The 19,224-nt window shown below is 41.0% G+C and overlaps 3 protein-coding genes across 5 annotated transcripts in view; 1 reads left to right on the top strand and 2 right to left on the bottom strand.

Annotated features, from left to right (window-relative positions):
* Window positions 1-1,303: 1,303 nt before the first annotated feature.
* pigc (phosphatidylinositol glycan anchor biosynthesis, class C) lies at window positions 1,304-3,800 on the bottom strand. The gene is made up of 3 exons (XM_073477109.1): window positions 3,731-3,800; window positions 2,579-2,810; window positions 1,304-2,498 (listed from the first exon to the last, which is right to left on the bottom strand). The coding sequence occupies exons 2-3, from the start codon at window positions 2,804-2,806 to the stop codon at window positions 1,842-1,844; spliced, it is 885 nt and encodes a 294-aa protein (XP_073333210.1). The 5' UTR covers window positions 2,807-2,810; window positions 3,731-3,800; the 3' UTR covers window positions 1,304-1,841.
* Window positions 3,801-4,669: 869 nt separating this feature from the next.
* On the bottom strand, window positions 4,670-9,583 carry tmed5 (transmembrane p24 trafficking protein 5). The gene is made up of 4 exons (XM_073477110.1): window positions 9,288-9,583; window positions 8,461-8,558; window positions 8,196-8,376; window positions 4,670-6,905 (listed from the first exon to the last, which is right to left on the bottom strand). The coding sequence occupies exons 1-4, from the start codon at window positions 9,474-9,476 to the stop codon at window positions 6,687-6,689; spliced, it is 687 nt and encodes a 228-aa protein (XP_073333211.1). The 5' UTR covers window positions 9,477-9,583; the 3' UTR covers window positions 4,670-6,686.
* A 1,119-nt stretch (window positions 9,584-10,702) lies between these two features.
* suco (SUN domain containing ossification factor) overlaps window positions 10,703-19,224 on the top strand; it is a 41,199-nt gene continuing 32,677 nt past the window's right edge. For all 3 annotated transcript variants that reach the window (XM_073477100.1, XM_073477099.1, XM_073477098.1), the window contains exon 1: window positions 10,703-10,933. In XM_073477100.1, coding sequence (XP_073333201.1) covers window positions 10,881-10,933 — 53 coding nt within the window. In that variant the 5' untranslated portion in view covers window positions 10,703-10,880. The remainder of the gene's footprint in view (window positions 10,934-19,224) is intronic.

The following is a 19,224-nucleotide window of genomic DNA, read 5'->3' as shown; positions in this document are numbered from 1 at the left end:
GCTGCAGAGGTGGAAGAAGTACTCAGATCATGTACTTACAACACAGTGTAGAAATTGTGTTACAAGAAGGCATTACATTTTTTAGTCAACGGGTAACTCCATGTGTCTTTTACATTAAAGTGTGTTTACAGGTCTTGGGGAGTACTGTATGTGAAGTACTCCCCTCTTCCTCTGGAGCCACAAAAGGATTTATACAGCTTTTTTCACATATGCAGTTGTACTACCCAAAACCTGTGAACACAATTTAATGTGTACATTTAGTGCAGTTACCCTTTTAGTATAAGTGCAAAAGTATTAGCATCAGCAATGAAGTAGAGGCAGTCATTATGCACAATTTAAATATTTTAGAGTTGTTATTGGATTGTAATTATTGATGCATATATGTGTACATAACTTTAATGGTGCAGCTTGTTAAGTATAGATACCCTGTTTCCGTAAATGTACTGCTTCAGTAAATGTACTCAGTTACTTCCCACCACTGTTTGGCTAATAGGACTCCCTAAAATGTTTGGGGACCCCCGGTGTATGCCTTATCACCAGTACTGGTTTTGTCTCACACGTAATTAAAACATCATCTAGACTAAATATAAGGAAACAAACAGACGTGTTCATGTTCTCTGGTGTCGCAGACGTGATATCCTCAACCCTTTTTGATTATATATATATATATTTATGTAGCCTGAAGATGATAGCAGCATCGATAGTAGTGGGGTGGTGTTGTTGTCATGACAACAGAGTGTTAACAGCATTTCTGTTGTATTTAAGAAGAAACATAAAGTGAGTGTCAGAGTTCACACATGCTGTTAAATCTCTACTAACTTTACGTGTGAGCGGCCAGAAAGCTGCTGCTGTGCTGCTCTCTATGGGCTGAAAGTTTTAAAGCAGCATGACTATAACAGGTGTTTCTCATCAACTGACCCCGCCAACGTGACGTCACGGATTAGGGTGTGGCCTGGAATGCAACATGGCGGACAGCCCCAAGAGAGCAGCAGCCTCAAGCCCCATGAGCAGCCCTGTACGATAATCAGGAGCTTGCTGTACTGGACTCCCAGATTTAACACTGTAATACTACATTATGAGAAAGAAAGAAGTCAGATTAATAAAAAAATTAAATTAAATGAAAAGCTCTCATTATTGTCATCGTTGACAAGCAAACTGCACTTCCATACAAAACTCAATTTAAAAACTTGTTGCTCAGTCACAATTTTGGTGGTCTAAAATTAAGATTAAATTAGCATCATTGAGACTAAAATTGAGGGTATACTTTCATTACTGTTGTATTACACAATCACTGCAGTTCAGGTAAAAGTCAAGTGTTTTATTAAATAACTTTTACGGAGAAAACATTTTTACTGCAAAATCCTTTAAAATCTTAATTTGCGCAATAATGTTTCATTTCAACATGGCTTTCAAGCCACTGTGCTTAACACTATATATCAGTACATTCATACTCTACATCAACATACTGAACACAACCATAAAACATGGAGCGTCTGCCACAGATTATTAAAACATCATGGGTTTTAAATTGGTGCATAGCATCAGACTGCTGCACATTAGTTGATACCCTCCAAACAAAGTGTGAGGTCAACACGTCTAAGACAATAGCAGCTTGATCATTAAAAACATCTTCATATTCTCCACAAGAGAATAACAAGTTGTCATGGCTGTCCAAACAGATGTGGACCACTGATAAAGTATTAACATTTGTCAGTTTAGTTGTACAGCACCAACATAATACTGCAGACTGACAGTTAATACATTCATTTTAAATTATCAGTTGTCTTACATCTTAAATGTAGCGGAAGACAGTGTCAGTGCACTCCTCTTGGCTCAGTCCATTAGTGAAGAAAGTGGTTGATGTCCTCATGAATCTCAGCCTCATCCCAGGGTCCTTGGATGTTGTCTTTGTGCCTCTGAAGCATGACTAGCAGCAGGGGGCAGAGCAACGTAACACTCCCTAAGGCAAGGGCTAAGAGCACAGCTCCCCCTGGCGACTGCGACCCCAGACCTCCCACCCCTCCGATACACACTCCCACACACAACCCAGTAAACTGACTAGGGGCGTTTTCCCTCAACCTCTGCAGCAGGCAGGGCCACATGGCAAACACCAGCAGGGCACAGCTAAGCATGGCGAAGGTGTGCAGAGCTCCAGGTAACCTTGAGGCCAGACACACTGAGGCAAACAGGGCTGCGTTTAGGGAGAGGCTGCCAGGGGGTGAGGGGTGAGCGTAAGGGAACGACACCAGGTGGGCCAGCAGCATCACAGCAGACATGGCATACACCGTGTCCGTACTCACAGACTCTGTTAGTGTCTTTAGAACTGGCGAGAAGCCGAACGTGAAGGACAGAAAAATAGCGGCACTCTGTAAGTCGGCCAGACGGGTCCGGAGCTCACAGCCCGATTCCATTTGAGATGTCAAAGCTTGGTGCAGTCCATAACCAAGCAGGGCGCAGACAAGGCTGGTCCACAACAGCCTCTCAGGGGACAGGAGACCCTGTGAGGAGAACAGAGAAGTGGATTAATTGTGCACTTAATGTACATTAGTCAAGGACCACAGATTCTCTCAAGCTTTACCTGCTCCATGTAGAGCCATAGGGTGATAAAAATGGCCACGCAGGACAGCTGCTGTCCCACAAAGCCTGCTTCTTTTACCACAGCCCAGTAGCGGTACTGCCGGATGCCCTCATTCCTCCGCAATTCCTCCAGGAACCGCTGGTCCACATAATTATCAGGGAACGGTTGGCGCTCCCACAGCACCTTCCGCCAGGGCACAGCTGGACCTGGAGCACTGTCTGGCCCCATCACCCTGACCACAGACATACAAACAAATACGGTCACAATTGTGAACAAGAACTTTACTTATCCACTGTTCAAGGTATATGGTGAAACTCAACATTAACCATTATTTTACCAAACTAGGAGTTTTAAAGGCTAGATGACCAATGCCTCTGGGGCCCCAGACACCCCAAAGCTGCACGCTTACTCTGTGTGAACTAGTTTGTACTAATTTATTTGTACTTTTTCCAGCACTGTGGAAAAAAAAATCAATTACCAAAGACTGTAAGGAGGGCACTGCTTAACTGCCTGATATAATGGTCTATATCCAACCCATGACCTTCATTGCAGCTTTGAGCTACAATGTCGAATATTCCCAAATGCATCTGTGATTTTCACCAAATTAACACACATCAAACCAATTACAAATTGTATTCTAGCGTAGAAAAACTGCACACATTAAACAGAGTGTGAGGGGAGGTCAAATACGATTTCAAAAAGTATGTTTCATCAAGAGTTTGCCAGTAATAATTGAGAGCAGTCGCACATAACAGAGCATTTCCCCTGAATACAGGTAGATTTACCTGAATACAGGATTTTGATAGCTTTGAAGCTAATGAGCTAGCTGTCATATTACGGCTTTGTTATTAATAATTTCATCAACATCTGTGACTGTGTCGAGATGCGGACTTGAATCATAGCCTACTTGTAGTGTTGTGTTGTGTTGTGTTTGCTGTCAGGTGACTGAATCTATTCTGAACAGGGTTTTGACCATTAGCTACAGATGTAAGCAGTGTTTACCGTGCTGCTAGCATGAAACTACCGGTACTTCCGGCTTTGACACGATACTAAAGTCAGACAAACCCTATTTATACGTGTGTCTATCAACAATAACATCGTGATAACCTGCCAAACAGTGTCCACAATTATTAAAAAGCTCTTTCCCCCTACCTGGGATGGGATTTTGTTCAGCAGTGATGCTACAATCTCTACATGTCCTCATCCCGGAAGTGAAGCTTTTTATCAGAGCTCACAGCGCCCTCTGTTGTTGGAGTCTGGAAAAAAGCAAGTTAACCAAATGTCTGCAAAGCACAACTGTCCAGTTCACACTAATACTGTTTTTTCTTTTTTCATAGATAAGGTATCAGTGGTGAAATTACCCAACTCCTTCCCTGCCAACAAGCAGACCAACATGCCTAACCTAACCATTTCAACATAAATCATTTTGAGGCTTTAAGTCATTTTTAAAGACATTTACTATGTTGACTGAGATATTCATCAATAACATCATCTGTATTCTGTCAAATGGCAGCGTCTCAGTCGGTGGACCACCACAGCCCTCTATCTTCAATGTGACAACTGGGGCAGCCACTACAGCTGTCAGCTCCAGCAAGCTGTCAAAGGAACCGCACACACCAACCAATCGTGATAAATTCTGCACATTCAACGCTAAGAAACCTTGGTGGACATCCACAAGACATTCCCAATCCACATACACTGGTTAAATTATTATCATCTTGTGCTTAGCTCTTTTACATGAGCCCTTTTTTCCCACCCAGGATCACATCTTGACGGTGTTTCCAGAAGGACTGGATCGTCCAAAATGCATCTAAGAGACCAGTTAGTGTAATAAATCAAAGTATATTTATGAGGAGGATGACTGATAATGATGACCAATGAATACGTTCTTATCTTTCAGTGTTCCTAGGCAGCAGCCGCTGTGCTTCGTGAGAGCCCGGGACCGCTAGTCACTTCTATTTCATCTGAGCTGCTGCATTCTTGTAGAGGCCCTAGTTTTCCTAGAGGTATCTGCATACACTGTCTCCATATACAGAATAATAAAGGTAGAAAAAACATCCAGCACAGTAGAAACACAATAGGACACAAAGATCAGAAAATGTATGATTGTTTAATTTTATACACATTTACAACTACAGGACATTAGTTAAATAAATATTGTATAACGTCACATTTCTTCTTCCCCACTGCTTCATCATGGTAGTAACAAAGATTTTTCAAAGACAGTGTTGCTGCTGATTTAGAAACTTTAACAACTTTCCACTCAGTAACTTAGCAATACCTTTTAGATTATTTGTAGTCTTTTATTTTTATAGAACTTTAAAGCACTTTAAAATGATAATAAACTCGTTTTAACTGCAACTTCATATTACTAATCAGTTAACCACTTTTGAGACAGAATCTCAACATACAGGACTTAAATTAAACATTGGATACAACAGTGACATCAGGTAGTCAGATGAATAAAGGGTGGTTGTTAAACTGAGACAGTGGATGACCATTTCTTACAGCAATAGACTTCCTGTACGTTACTGCAGGGACCCAAAATACATACTCTACATACTGTATCATTTTAAAATAAAGCAGATTGCTAAAATTTTGGTAACACAGCACTTCCAACATAAGGCTGTTAAAGTATGAAGGCAAGAACTCCCTGTATGATCTTTGTCTTACAGCAGAGGGCAAAAAGACAATGACCACGTGGCGCTTCCAGTCAGGGAAGCGGGGAACCAAGTTTCATCTGTGGAGCTCCATAATAACAATACAAGGAATCCTCTCAGCATCCATAATCACAAGCCACTGTGGTGTCTTAATACTATCAAAGCAACCAATGAGTCAAAAACCTCCTGAGCAGAAGGTGTAGACCCGTTTCTGGTCAGCCCCCCATAATTCTATAAAAAATACTTCTGGGCTCATAATGTTTATTTATCCTCTCAAAATATGAAGACACGAAAAAAGGTTGTTCTGTGGCATCAGAGGCAGTGCAATGATCAGATGTCAGTTTGTAATGATGGCGAATAAAATATGACTATCAAACAAAACAAACACAAGCGTTTGAAAAGACTGCTGACCTGCAATAGCAGCGAATGGCTCGTGCATATTGAACTGAGCAGTGCGCCCATGTAGTAGTGGTAATGACCTTCCAGGTGTTGGCAAGATAGAAATAGATTTCTGTCACCAGAGAGTCAGGCAGACTCAACATCTTCACACAGTAGGTGGCTGTAAGCAGACACCCAGCAGCAGGCATGAGGCGGAGCTGGCTGCCATTTGCCCCACGAGTCATGGCAGAGGAGAATAGGATGGGAGAGATTTGGAGAAGGCCCGTCTCCTTTCTTTCTCCATGATCCATTGGGTGCCAAAGAGCAGCATTAGCGGCATGGCCCTACTGAAACACCGGACTTTACAGTATTGGCATGAAAGGGAAAAATGAGACTGAATCTCTATGAAAAGGCCTCACAGACTGGCAGCTAAATACAAACCACTAAGGCATCATGGTAACAGACAAAGGAGGGGAAGATTTTCAATGGGGCGCACATGAGGAAGACACAGTAACTACACTTCCCACTCCCGTTTGGCAGAAATAAATCAAATTCTTCAGACACCATACCAGTTCTTCATCTAGTTTAGCACAAATAAAAACACGTCCAAAGAAAAGAGGACATTTTTGCAATTGGCAGATTACCTGATAATTATAGGCTTTGTTATAAAAATAGTCGCATCATAAATGTGCTTGTTTTGTCACTTTCTGTGAAGATTTACAGCAGCTAGGAAGGACCATAAAACAATGTACAAGGTTTTAGAGACAAAGAGACTTTTTTCTGCAGCAAAGAGACTTTGAAACAGAGACAAAGAGAGTTTGAAAAATTGAGGGGCTCCCGCTGCCCCTCAAACTCCAGTGGACTGAAGACCAGAGAAACAACAGTGGTGACTTTGTTATTAAGAATGTCAAAATGTCTGTCTGTTTGTGTAGTGTGTGCATATGTATGTGTATAGATGACACCCTTTGTTAAAAGTCACAAGCCAGGAGATCTGGGGAAAAAAATTCCAAATGGTATCCGTAGGCGAGTGTGTGAGGTTCTCTCTCTGTGTCCCTCCGTTTGGGGTGGTGTTATGTACGAATTTTCCTTTTATCTTCAAACAGTGAGCGGACCAGGTAGACCTGAACCGCTGATACCAGCATCATAACAATGAGGTTGATCACAGACCAAAGGTTCACCATGTCAAAGTTGCTCTCCTGGAGGTTTCTGTCACGAGCCTCGAACGCCCGCAGCACTGTCTGGATCTGCACACTTTTGCCCAGCCGACTCTTCACGTTGTTGATGGTGTCCTGAAGGAGATGAGACACACAGGATAGGACTGACTCAAGCTGTTATAAGAACTTTTAACTACATCGCTTCTATGGACAATCACTAAATGCAACAATGTGCAAAGTAGAAGGATTGCAATGAGAGTTAGATCTTTTGAGATTGTAAACAAAGTAGCTCAATCAGGTGTGTTCCTTCTTCCATGAGGGAACAACTTCCTGCACAGCTGGAAGATACATTTCCTGTCTTTTAAGTGAGCCCGATGTGACTTCTGCCACAGATGAAGGCTGTTTCTGGTCAAGGGGCAGTGCAGGCCACTGTGGTGCAAGCTGAAACAATTGGCTTCCCTCAGCCAATAGGTGAGAGTTCATGACATTGTCTAGTCTTGTGACAGCCTTATGACTCTGCCTGTATTAGGGTTTTTCCATTGGCTTGGTTGGTCCACCATTCCATGCATTTTCGCTACTGTCATAGCAGGGGAGAGCCATGCAGAGTCTTGTAGAAAATTAACTTAAGAGACAGGACCAACCATGTCCACCTTGTGATGGTCTTAGTGTTATCCTCAACTCTACAGTAAAGAGAAAGCTTTGTTTCTAAAAGTCTCTGTGTGTTCAGCTCTCAGCTCTTTTGATGCTTCTCTATGAATCTTTGTAGTCTGGAGTTTAGTTTTGCTCCTGTGTTCCAGTCTATACTTTCAGATATCACTCTTATTTCACATACACTTGTCACCAAGTTGGCAGCTATTTTTCAGTACCAATGGAATCAACCAGATATGGACATATTCTGCACTATTTAGTCAGCGGGTCAGTTGCAGCCGAAGTGGGCAACAAGGGCCTGCAGGTGACAGGCTCTTACTGTGGTTTAGAAACCTTCGGTGACTAGCACACCTCCAACATATCATCAAGGTAAGTTACTTTAGCTTGCTGTGCTGTGCAGTGGAAAACACTCACACCATGCCAGTGTGACCTGATGGCACTGCATAGCTCTGAGCGACTACCTCCTCTACTATGGAAAAACCCTTCATGTGGTGGATTGCATGCTATTTTGTTGACAGCCTATTGGGTCACTTTGCCCCCCATGTCATCCTGTGAGCATAAGTGGCACAGTGACAATTATCTCAATGGCAGGCAAGAGAGGGGCGAAGTCTGATAGATGCAGTGAGAATAAAACAAACACACGCTGAATAGGTTTTAGTGCCGTTCAAGCTTAAAAGTTACCACAAAGTCTATTTTTCCAACAAGTCTGGAATTGGTTCCATGCAAATTGTATTTTTTCTGGACTACATAACGAGACGTCTCTGGCTGCATCCTCACCATAATGTCTTCCAGCTTCATGTCCAGCATGTCTGTTCCATGGACATACTCCTTCCAGTCTTCTGGTTCTTCATCTGTATCCATGTTGTCCAGGATCAACTCAAAGAAGATGAGCTTCTCGGAGACGGCACTGAACGTGTTGTCGAAGCAGAACATGTAGTCTCCATCTTCAGTTTCAACACTGGGGGGAAACCACAGGGAGTGAGAGCTCATGCATGCGTCTGTGTCAGTAAAGTACAACTCTCACATCACCTGTGTAACTTACGTGTGCACTCCGTCTGACTTGCGGTAGTCACTGAACAGCACTTGGCCAGAAGGAGCGGAGATTGTGAAATCTACATCGAGACCCGCACCATCTAATACCTGTTAACAGCCGAGGACATCAACACAGAAAACATTAGCACATTGAGCGACATTGAAACAACACTGCATGCTTGTGCTGGTTGCTATTTTCTCCAGAGAGTGTTATAACAACCGTCTGTATTAGTTTATTTCATGCATTAAATGTGAGGAATGCTAGTATTTCATCTCAAGGTCTCCCTCATTCTCCACTTCAAGCGATAAGCCTGGACACCTTGTCCTCCATGGTAGACACTACAACAGATATATGAAATGCTTGGGATGTCTTCATTACAGGCAATAACAAAAGGCAGCTCCTGCTGACATCACCCAACACTTGACACACCAGAAAGTCAGAGATACATCCAGTGCTGTAAACTGCACAAAGACCCGGCATAACAGGTTCCCAACAATACGAATAGTGAGGTGTGAGCCACATAACCTGCTGGTTCTCTTACACAATAGATCATTAATTTTAACATAGTAGTACATCATTGCGGTTTGTATGTGATTTGCATGAATATTAACGTTAAATGACACTCACAACATGCAGAGAAAAAAAAACAAAAAACAGTGACAAGCTATAACCAACAGATGTTATATGTATATATATATATATACACATATTAACTTATGTCAATGTTGACTCTAGCTTAGGGGGTTATCAGACTACAGACAGAGATTTGGGTAGCTTTGCTTAAGTAACGGTACAATTTCATACAAAATTATATCACTTATGATAGTCTTTATGACCTGATATTCAATCTCCAGAGAGGCATCATTCTTCATGGTCTGGTAGAAACACTCCTTGCGACCGGGGGGTAGAGTGAATGTGAAGTCGCTGTCCATGGACTGGGAGAAGGAAGCCAGCACCACAAACCTCTCCGAGATAAGAGCACCAAACACGGACAGGACACATAAAAGTACCCGGACTACCTCCATGGTCAAGCCTGCGTGTGTAAAAGTCCAAAATAGCCCAAACGGTGCTACAGTAACTAGCTACTGTACTGTTAAGTGACTGACGAGGGAGCTAGCAATGTTCGCCCAAACTTCACTTCTGTTGAACTGTTCTCACTCTCTGGGCTGCCGACAGTTCAGGACCCCGCCTGTTTAAAATAGTAAAACATATTTATTTCGTACGTCAAAAAATGTCGGATTAATTCACTATTATATTTTAAGTTACTGCATTTTGGGTCATATTCGTACTGTATTCATCAATCGATATATATTGGCTACATCAAAAAGTAAAGGCAGATCTTTAGGGTTCTTCTCAGATTGCACTCTGGGATATGTAGTTCTTTTGTTCACGTGGGGTAAACAGAAGGAAACATTGACTGTAAAATCAAATTCTTCCTTACTGTAATCGGACAATTCACGTGACAACTTTAAAGAAGGAAGACATGGATGATGATAAATACACGTTTGAAGGTGTGTTTTAAGGGGGTGGGGCGAGATTTTTATATTCTAAAGGCTCGACAGATTTCAACGATATCAAGATGATAAAATATGATTAAAGTAAAATTATGGTCGTTAAATTTAACTTGAATTTTAATGATCGTTGGAATTACAAACAAAACTTTATTCGCCATCACATACAAGAAGATGAAGGTGTCACAATTTATGATACAGATACACTAATAAAATGTAGCTGCGTTGAGCCTTGAGCGTCAATAACGAATGATTATTCTTGACACATATTTTCAGGACTTTTCTGAATATTAATTGTTATTCTATATGACTGTATTTCATGATGAAGCCAAAAAGAACACAGTGTTCACATTGCTCCAAGCACCCACCACCCACCTCATCAAGTGCTTTGAACTTTCGCACAATTGCCTTCACATAAACACAGGTATCGACACCAGTATAGGTATATTGAAAAGTCTGTCATCAGGCGATTGAGCAATAACTTCAAATATTGCGTGCATTAGGGGATTTGCTTATCAAGAAATAGATGACGCGTCCTGCTCCACTATCACCAACTCATCTTCACGTCAACGGGTGGGGGTTGGCCCTGTCAGCGAGTGTTGCTACCTGTCCTGTGATTGGTCAAACACATCCAGAGGTCGGATCTGATTGGTCGGACGTGGAGCAGGGGTTGAACTTACCGACAGTCAGCTTCCCGTCAACAGCAGTGGCTGCTAAAGCTGAAAAAGAGGCGGACAAGCGGTCCGCACAATGAAAATTAGCACACTTCGAGTGTAGTTTTTAGGCACAGAAGACAGTCGTTTGTGTATTTGTAATTAACAAACCGGCCCTCAGTCAACAAAAAGCTTGTCTTCGGTGCCGTGAGAGATTAGAGAGAAAAACACAAAGAGCGAGGATGTTGGTCCCCGCGGGAAGATAATGAAGAGGCTGCGCGTTTTGTTGGTGTGCCTCATTGTAGCTCTCCTGTGCTGGTAAGCTAAGCCCGACGTCTCTATTCACATCATTAATGACATGTCAAACACATAACAGTCGTAACAATTTGTCGACCACGTTTAAGGATGAATTTACTGTCCGTCACGTCGCTTTGCTTAATGTCTTTTGCCGCATAATATCCGTCAGTCATCAGTGTTCAGTGGCATGGATCCTCCTACATAGCTAACGTTATCAGCTAGTTACTGTGTGTGGTGGGATGTTTGATTGACCTAATAATAAAGAACAGCATGAGCCTTGTTTTTGTTGATAATAAACATAGGTGACTGATTTAAGTTTGATGTTTAAATTGTTTTTAGTGGGTTAGTGGGTTAACCAGCCAGCTGTTGAATAGCAGCATAGCTAGCTAACCTTAACTAGATGGGCTGTGACAGCAAACGTTAGTTGCCTGTTTTCTGGTAAAATTAATCTTTAAAGACAGAGAAATGTGGGAAGTGATGTTTACAAGCCTTGTATTACTTCTCCTCAAGAATTATAATGATGCTCTTTGTAACACATTGCTTCAACAAACCATTATTTCACTATTGATATTTCAATTAACCCAATTAAGTATCTAGAAAATGCCAAAAGTCATATGAAATAAAGAATTTGTGAAAAAAAAAATCTTGGCATTCTCAGCCTAATCAATAAACTACTGACTACTATGGTCAAATACACTTTTCTGTCTGATTGATGTAGTCACACATCACATGACACATGAGATCCTCTGCTAAAACTCTGAAAAGCTAGAGTTTACAGTCAACAGTCCGTTACAGTTATTTACATTCAACAGTGTACATAAGTTGCATATATAAAGCACGGTGTGTAGTTCCTCTCCTGAGTACATGCATGCAGTGGAAAAATCGGGTAGATTAACACAACTCATGAATTTGTTTAATCTCAGAGGCACGGAGCAGGTAACAATACACACGGTTTGTGAAATGGGATTAGCAGTTCAGCTAACATGCCACCTTTGTCCATATTTGTGACTCATGAGCAGCAAAACCTTCACTGTGTGGCCTGCAGGCTGTTGTTTCTGTCTCCACTGTCCTGGTCATTTGTTTGTGATAATTATTCACCATCACTTTTCTTGGCAATGTAGAGGGTTAGATGGTTTCGTTCTAGAAAGAAAGTCGTAGAAATTACCATTTGAATCATCCAACAATTTAGCATTTCCATATTATGTAATACTTGAACTTCATATGTGCAATCATTTCCTTCATTATAATGCTTCTAGGAAATCTCAATACTTGAGTTGGCAGTACAGAGACAAGAATAGTTCAAGAAACGGTATAATGATCATATTAATTTAATTCATACTTGAGGTTCCTGTTAATTATAGTCTAAAAACTGTGTTGTTTTCCTCCTCAGTGTTTACTCATAGCATAGGAAACGCAGATTTGTGTGCTCATATTTTATTGATCATAACAGGGATACGCATTATGTAATGCCCTCATCAATAAGTAAAACGGTCTCCAGTACACAATCTGGTGAAGTACATCCATGCTAATATTCTTGTTTTGCAAAAATGAGGCAAACTTGTATAAAATAAGTCTAAATATTTGGCCAGACTGAATAGAAAAATCCTGACTGACAGACTTATATAAATCCACTTTTTAGTCTCTGTTTGTAACCCTTGTACCTTTTTTTTTTCTGGATGAATGATCACATTCGCATAGATTAGATTATTCCAAAAGAATTGCGGTGATACGATTTAGCGTACCTTTTTGTCTGTAAAGCAGGCAAATGAAGAAGAGAAACATGAGAACATGAAAACACAGCAACTAGGCAGAACAGGATACTGCTCTCTGGTCACTGAGAGCAAGTAAACCAGGGATAGAGACAGAAGGATCAACATATTCGTAGTTAGTCATTTAAATTCCAAAATGTTCAAGGGAATATTGAATTATAGATTTAATCCATGAATGAGACGGTCTTCCCTGGTACCAACTAGATTTGCTACACTCTTGCATGTTGGATATTTGCTTGCCTAAAACCTTGATGCACGTTTTCACTTTCCTACAGACTAACTAATGACCATGCAACCACACGCACAGACTTCATTACTAATGCAAACCCTTTTTAGTGTGCTGCTGTCGGCTTCTCGCTCGTCCATGCCAACTCTCACACGTCCTGGTGGGAACAGAGAAACGGGAAACGCAGTTGTTGCAGTAATCTGAAGGTTTCCAAGGCAGCAGTAATTTTAAACAGAGAGGGGCTCAGTATGAGGAGGCGGGTGGCAACAGACTGTGGGGAGCACCATTCTGTCGTCGCGATTAATCGGCTTTTTTTTCCTGTGCTGATTTAAATGGTCAGGGCTAATCTTGATATTTCTGGTCGTCCATGTGTGTTATGAGAATTTTTGTCCTCTGTATATAACTTTAAGTCAACTGTAGATGCTCAGCATGAGGTCTCTCTATGCTGCAGTGCTCTGAAAGGCACAGCAGAATGTATTCTGTGCGTGTCATGCTGCCCCTTCACTCACATATTCAACAACAGGGATCTTACTGTGTGCACGGTATGCTAGCTCGGGCTGTCGATGTCGGCTTCACCGTAGAGAGTTTGCTTTAGAGTGTTTGCTCGAGGGTGCACCCAGGTTGATTGTCAGTAATGATAGTTTACCACACACACATTTTCTCCCTGTTTTAGATTTTAATTTTCGTGCCTAGACGTCGGCTGGGTGTGTTGTGCCAGCACTCCTCTCTGCTGAACCCAATAAACCGACAGAGCTTGTTGTTGGACTTTCTCTCAAACATCTGGAATCTTTCTGCTGATTTTAATGTTAAACTACACGAGAGACAATATAAACAATTGGATTGTGATCATTGCATTTGTATAGGAGCATGCACAAGAGAAATAGCTGCATGTCTTGTCATTATCTCATTCAGTTCCTGTGTCATAGGCTTAATAGTTTCACAGCCATATGAAGATTATTGTTATTATGTAACATGATTAGCACTCAAGAGATAATTCTGCAGCCAATTGACCACCAGGGATTTTCTATTCTGTTCATTAGAGTGCCGATACTGTCTAATCATCCATAGCATAACAAAAATAGCAACACATTACACTTTGAGTAAAATTAATTTGTCAACCCAGTGCTGTTGAATTTGCTGACTCACATAATTGTTGTATGATATAGTATCTGTGCTGTCCATTCATTGTTTATGTAAATTAATTTCATGCAGTTTTAATAGCTTTATGGTACTGTGATGTGTTTTCTTCTTCACCCATAGTGGTGTTTGTGCTGTATGTTTTGACAGCAGTCCAGTAAGAGGACACCACGGGATTGCTTGTCTGACCTGTTTCCTTTCTGAGATCATCTATAGGGTGAGATGGTATATGAGCTTTCACTTGGCCTCTGCTGTCACGTCAAAGTTTCCCAATGCACAGTTTCAGTACTTGAGCAGGCTTGTGTGTAAACCTCTGTTTTGCAGCATAAACACTCTATAAATATCTTGGACATAGAAAAACAAAGACAAAAGAAAGCCCACAACCAGTTAGCATGTTAAATACATTCCCCTCCACTTTAAAGTGTGAAATTGTTGTGAAAAGGCAAAGGCGTGAAAATATTTCTAGACTGTGTGCTCCTCTGTCTGAAAGGTGTCCTCTGAAAGGACCATGTGAGCACCATATTAACAAGGAACTGAAGCATAGCTGGAGGACCCTCTCGTAAAAGAGCTACGTGTTCTGCCCACATCGTAAAAGTTCCCTTTTTGGGGCAGTTGTTGCATAAGTACATCCTCATTGTGTTACCCACGTGCATTAGTGGCCTGATAGAACTGCTTGTATCTCCCACCAGCAGACATTCTGCAGCACCTGTACTGGGCACGAGAGTAAATGACAGAAAAACAGAGAAGGCTGTGTGTGTTTTTGGCTGTACCAGCCATGAAAGGGGAGGGAAGGTGGGGTTGTAACTTGAAGGTAACATGGAAGGTAACAAAGCCTGCCTTTGGGCAAGACCATGTTGCTTACTTTAGTCTTCTCCTGAAGCTCATTACTGCCCAGCTATTCATTTCATCCAGCAGGCCTTGTTGTTGCTTTCATGGTCCTTTAAAACTGTGTTGCTGCTGTGATTTACGGCATGTGTGTTCATGCACATGCTCATTTTTTCTTTCTTCTCAGCCTTCAACAGATGACTCCCTTGTTGTTCTGGTATTGTCAAGCTTGATGTTTTACCTTTTTCAGCTTTTCAGCTATTTTTAGCATTATGTTTGCCACAGTCTGGCTTCATATTTGTTGATCAGAGGAGTATGATCAATAAGTGGTCGAACCCAACCTAAAGGTATGTAGACTGGCCAGCAATGTATGCTCCTACACTGACTTTTCTGTTGTCTGAAGGACATAGTTAATTTATAACAAGTTGCAGATCTATGCATAAGCACCCACATACTGAGCTGTCCCGCTGTGCAAGTCATGTGCATGTGGACACACAAATGTGCAGATAAGACATACATGAACTCGTGACATTGTGTTCAAGTCTGACTAAGTGCTATGCATTAACTCATTGTTTTATCTTGCAGTATAGAAGCATATCGAGCTTTGAACTTATCCATGTTTTTTAATTTTTTACTAACGGGTTATCTGGTTGGCTTGTTTTTTATCCCTCCTGACTAACTTTCTGAGTAAAGATGCAGCATATCTCAACCCTCAATTGAATGGTATCTAAGGTGCTCTATTCTTTAAACATTTGGAGCATTGTTGAAGTTACAAAGAATGGAAAAGGTTATCTGTCAGAGCAAACATGACATTTGACCTGCATGTCAAAAAATGAATCATCCTTTTCCGTGAGTAAACTAGGCCCAGGCCTCTTGTTCGAAGACGTAGTGGTTTGTTGTCTTTTCTCTTAGCTTAATCAAAGATTACCAGATAAGGCGTCTCTTCTTTTTTTAGTCAATTTTCAGAATTCAATATGAAACACAGATTAGGTAATGCTTAGTCAGTTAATTAGTGATCAACAGAAACATGTTGATTCAATCAATTATCAAATAAAAAAGCAAAAAATGTGCTGGTTTTGTTCATTTTTTATATCACGTGTGATAAGATTACTTTAATTTGACTGATTAGACTGGGTATAATCAGCTGTCAGTGGGTGCATTTATACCTTGTAATTCTGTCTTAAAATGTAGTGCTTCAACTTTCTCTTTCCTCAACTGTTGGCTTACAGACTAGAGGCTCAGAAACTGAGAGTCCATCTTTCTGTTGTTGTTATAGAGTTTAGCTCTGTGGGCTGGCAGTTCTAGTTTTATGTGAGGAGAGCTGGACTTGCACTCCAGAACACACTATTGTTCCTGCCCACTGGCCATAGAGATTGCTGAGCACATTGAGCTCTCATGCCTGATGGCCTTCCTGCCTCCCAGCTGCATGACTCTCTGTACATTATTGCTTTACTCTGGCACAACATGAGTCATGTTCAGTATTCGGAGTGGGCTAACATCTGAGGTAGATCCAGTGTTCGGTCAAGTCAGTACAGCAGGGTATCTAAGGCTGAGGGGTAGGACTGGGTGATCGAACAAGCTCAAAGCCAAATTGCAGTAACACTATCGATACTGAATATGAATGTTGAATGCTTGTAGTCAGTGTGAGTTGTGTGATGGGTGCCAACCATAAGCCAGTCAGACAGCAGTTTATACAATATAGCCATTTATACCGCAGTTTGTTTTGACTTCTCGCAATGGTGGTAAACTGAATCATAGATTGGTTGAGAGAAATAATCCCTACTTTATTAGTCTACTTTGTGCTTACTTGATCATAGCTGCACACTCTGTAGAAGTAAGTATGAAAGTAACAACAGGACAGATATCTACTTTGATATCGGACTATTTTGAGTAAAGTTTGAATTAGGGTTGCTGCCAGTTAATGTCATTAATAGTCAATTAATCGTTGCTTGCTCATCACAATTTCCCAGAGCCCAAAGTGACGTCTTAATTGCTTCTTTTGTCCATACAGCAGTCCAAAACCCAACAACTCTTCATTTACTATCATTTACTATCATAAATGACAAACAAAAGCAGCGAATCATTGCATTTAAGAATATTGAACCAGGAAAAAAATGTGTTAATTAGTGTGACTGTTATGACTGGAGAATAGCATAAAGCAAAGACACTTGGTCTGTCTTCATTAGGTATCTTGCAGATGTAAAAAGGATCAAGTATCGTCCCTCTTTCAGCTTTGTGTCAATTCATCTTGTCTCAGTAAGCTCATTTGAACTGTCCTAAGGACAATCTTATTAACCTGGCACTCTGCAACTACATGTGTAAACTGCCCCACACTGCAAAACAACATTTGTTTTATTGTGAATTGCTTCCATTAGATTCTTGTAGGTTTGTAAATTAAAAGAGCATGATGACATGTATTCTTAGAAAGCTTGCAGTTGTCTGTGAATAGCCACGTAACTCTTTGTTGCAAAGCGATTCAGTTACAACATTTTGCTTTATTTTCTGGCAGGGGGGATTTCTTTGCAGGATCCTGTTGCTCATATAATATGTTTCTGGGAATTGTCAGGCCTGTAGTGAGAGTTGAATGCTGGCCAGTAGCCTGAGGCCCTGTCAGTGGTTACAATGAAAATGCCACTGTTTACGACGTTAGTGAATAGTATTGTGAGGGTGGAGACTGTTAGGTCTTTAACGTGAAGACTTGCGTCAGATCACAAGTGTGAATAAGCGCTACTGCGTGTGTTTGCTTGTGTGAGAAGAGGGTATGACAAAGGTTTGATTGTTGATTGATCTACAGTATTTGACAACTGAGCATTCAGTTTGAACTTACAATAAACATATGTTCTGAGTTAATAACAGTGCACATGGTTTATCAGATTCTTAATTTATGTTAATTGTATGTAAAAAAATCTCAAATTCCAATGCATCTCAAGACTATTTCCAATTACGCCTGTTATGGTCTATACTCTTGAGTTTTTAATAGTTCATTTCACTTAAATCAGGGCTTGCTTTGCTTTTTCCTGCCCTCTTAGAGAAAGGCACTATTTTTCTCTCTTGAAAATGCTGTGGTTTCTCCTCCTCCCCTCCCCCTCTCTGGCTGTGCTCCTCACTGTTTACCTTTTGCAGCTACTTACTGGCTATGCTTGTTCTGTGTAGTATTCTATACCTAACTTTTGTCTTTGTTAATGCTTCAGTCTCATATACAGCAAGTGTGTTTGTCTGTGTATATGTGCCCTTAATCTGTCTGGGGGAGGGCAATGTACAGAACGATGTCTGTCCATAGCTGACTCACAGGGCTTCTAAAGAACATTGTGTACTAAAGCTAACAAGGGCATGTTTTGCTTAGGCACGCATGTGAAGACAGATCAATGCCATCAGATGTATTTTCTTCAAGCCGCCTGCTAAATGCAAAATCCCATTATCTTGTTTCACAGGCCAAATCAATTAGATTTGAAGTTGATATCAGAATCAAATAGGCAACATACAGTGGGCTCGTTGTTTCAGATTGGCTGAATATGTAAGCACCATCATATGAGTATAATGTATTGTTCAAAACCAAAATGTCATGGTATTCATGTCATTTTCCAGCTTTTTATTTAGTTTTTTCCTTGCTCGTTAGGAGGCCGCTGTTTGCATTGGAGTACATATGGTAAATGTAAATGTTTCACCACGCTGCACCACATGGGTACAATGTGTACTGAGGTGAATGTTTGATGAGTTTTTGTACTCCTGCTGTGCCTGCTGATGCATACACACTAAGAATGCACATGTATTGTTGTATGCAATCCCACCCATGCTAACCCCACACGGGCAGAATGGCTTTTCCTATCAAATTACATTATATCACATGACTGCGTCCTCCAGTCCCATTGTCCTGGCCCGATGTTCCCGATGTCGCATTCCCAAGCCTCTTTGATCCCAGTTTGACTGGGACAACTGTGATGCTTCACAGCTTCACTGTTGCCAGCAAAACTGTGGCTACGTGTCGTTTGTCTGGCTCAATGTTACAGAATTTGTGTTTAATTTGACTGCTATTAAATGTTATGCAGGCCATATCTTAAATAAATGGGAAATATTAGCTCAATTCATTATCCCTGAGAATAATGCTTTTGTTCTTGCAACCGAGTGTGTCTGTTAAATTTACTTTGAAGTGTTTCACATCTATACTATGATAATATTTATTAGGGCATTGCTAAAAACTCCAAACACCCACTCAAGTGATTTATTGTGATCCCTTTTTTAAACATTTAAATGTACTGTGAAATGCTATATATTTAGCTTGGATCAATTGATTTTTGTCTCTTAGGGGAGTAGCACTACCTCTTATGGCAAAGATCTTGATCTGGCTAGCACGCACA

This window comes from Pagrus major, chromosome 11 (assembly GCF_040436345.1).
Source record: "Pagrus major chromosome 11, Pma_NU_1.0".
In the NCBI taxonomy this organism is placed as follows: domain Eukaryota; kingdom Metazoa; phylum Chordata; class Actinopteri; order Spariformes; family Sparidae; genus Pagrus; species Pagrus major.
This window is presented reverse-complemented; position numbering and strand designations above follow the sequence as displayed.

Coding starts and splice junctions, on each gene's coding strand:
- tmed5 (XM_073477110.1), bottom strand. CDS start 9,476: ATGGAGGTAGTCCGGGTACTTTTATGTGTCCTGTCCGTGTTTGGTGCT. Junction 8,377..8,460: donor AAGTCAGACGGAGTGCACAC/GTAAGTTACACA, acceptor GTTTCCCCCCAG/TGTTGAAACTGAAGATGGAG. Junction 6,906..8,195: donor TGAAGCTGGAAGACATTATG/GTGAGGATGCAG, acceptor CATCTCCTTCAG/GACACCATCAACAACGTGAA.
- pigc (XM_073477109.1), bottom strand. CDS start 2,806: ATGGGGCCAGACAGTGCTCCAGGTCCAGCTGTGCCCTGGCGGAAGGTG. Junction 2,499..2,578: donor TATGGCTCTACATGGAGCAG/GTAAAGCTTGAG, acceptor TTCTCCTCACAG/GGTCTCCTGTCCCCTGAGAG.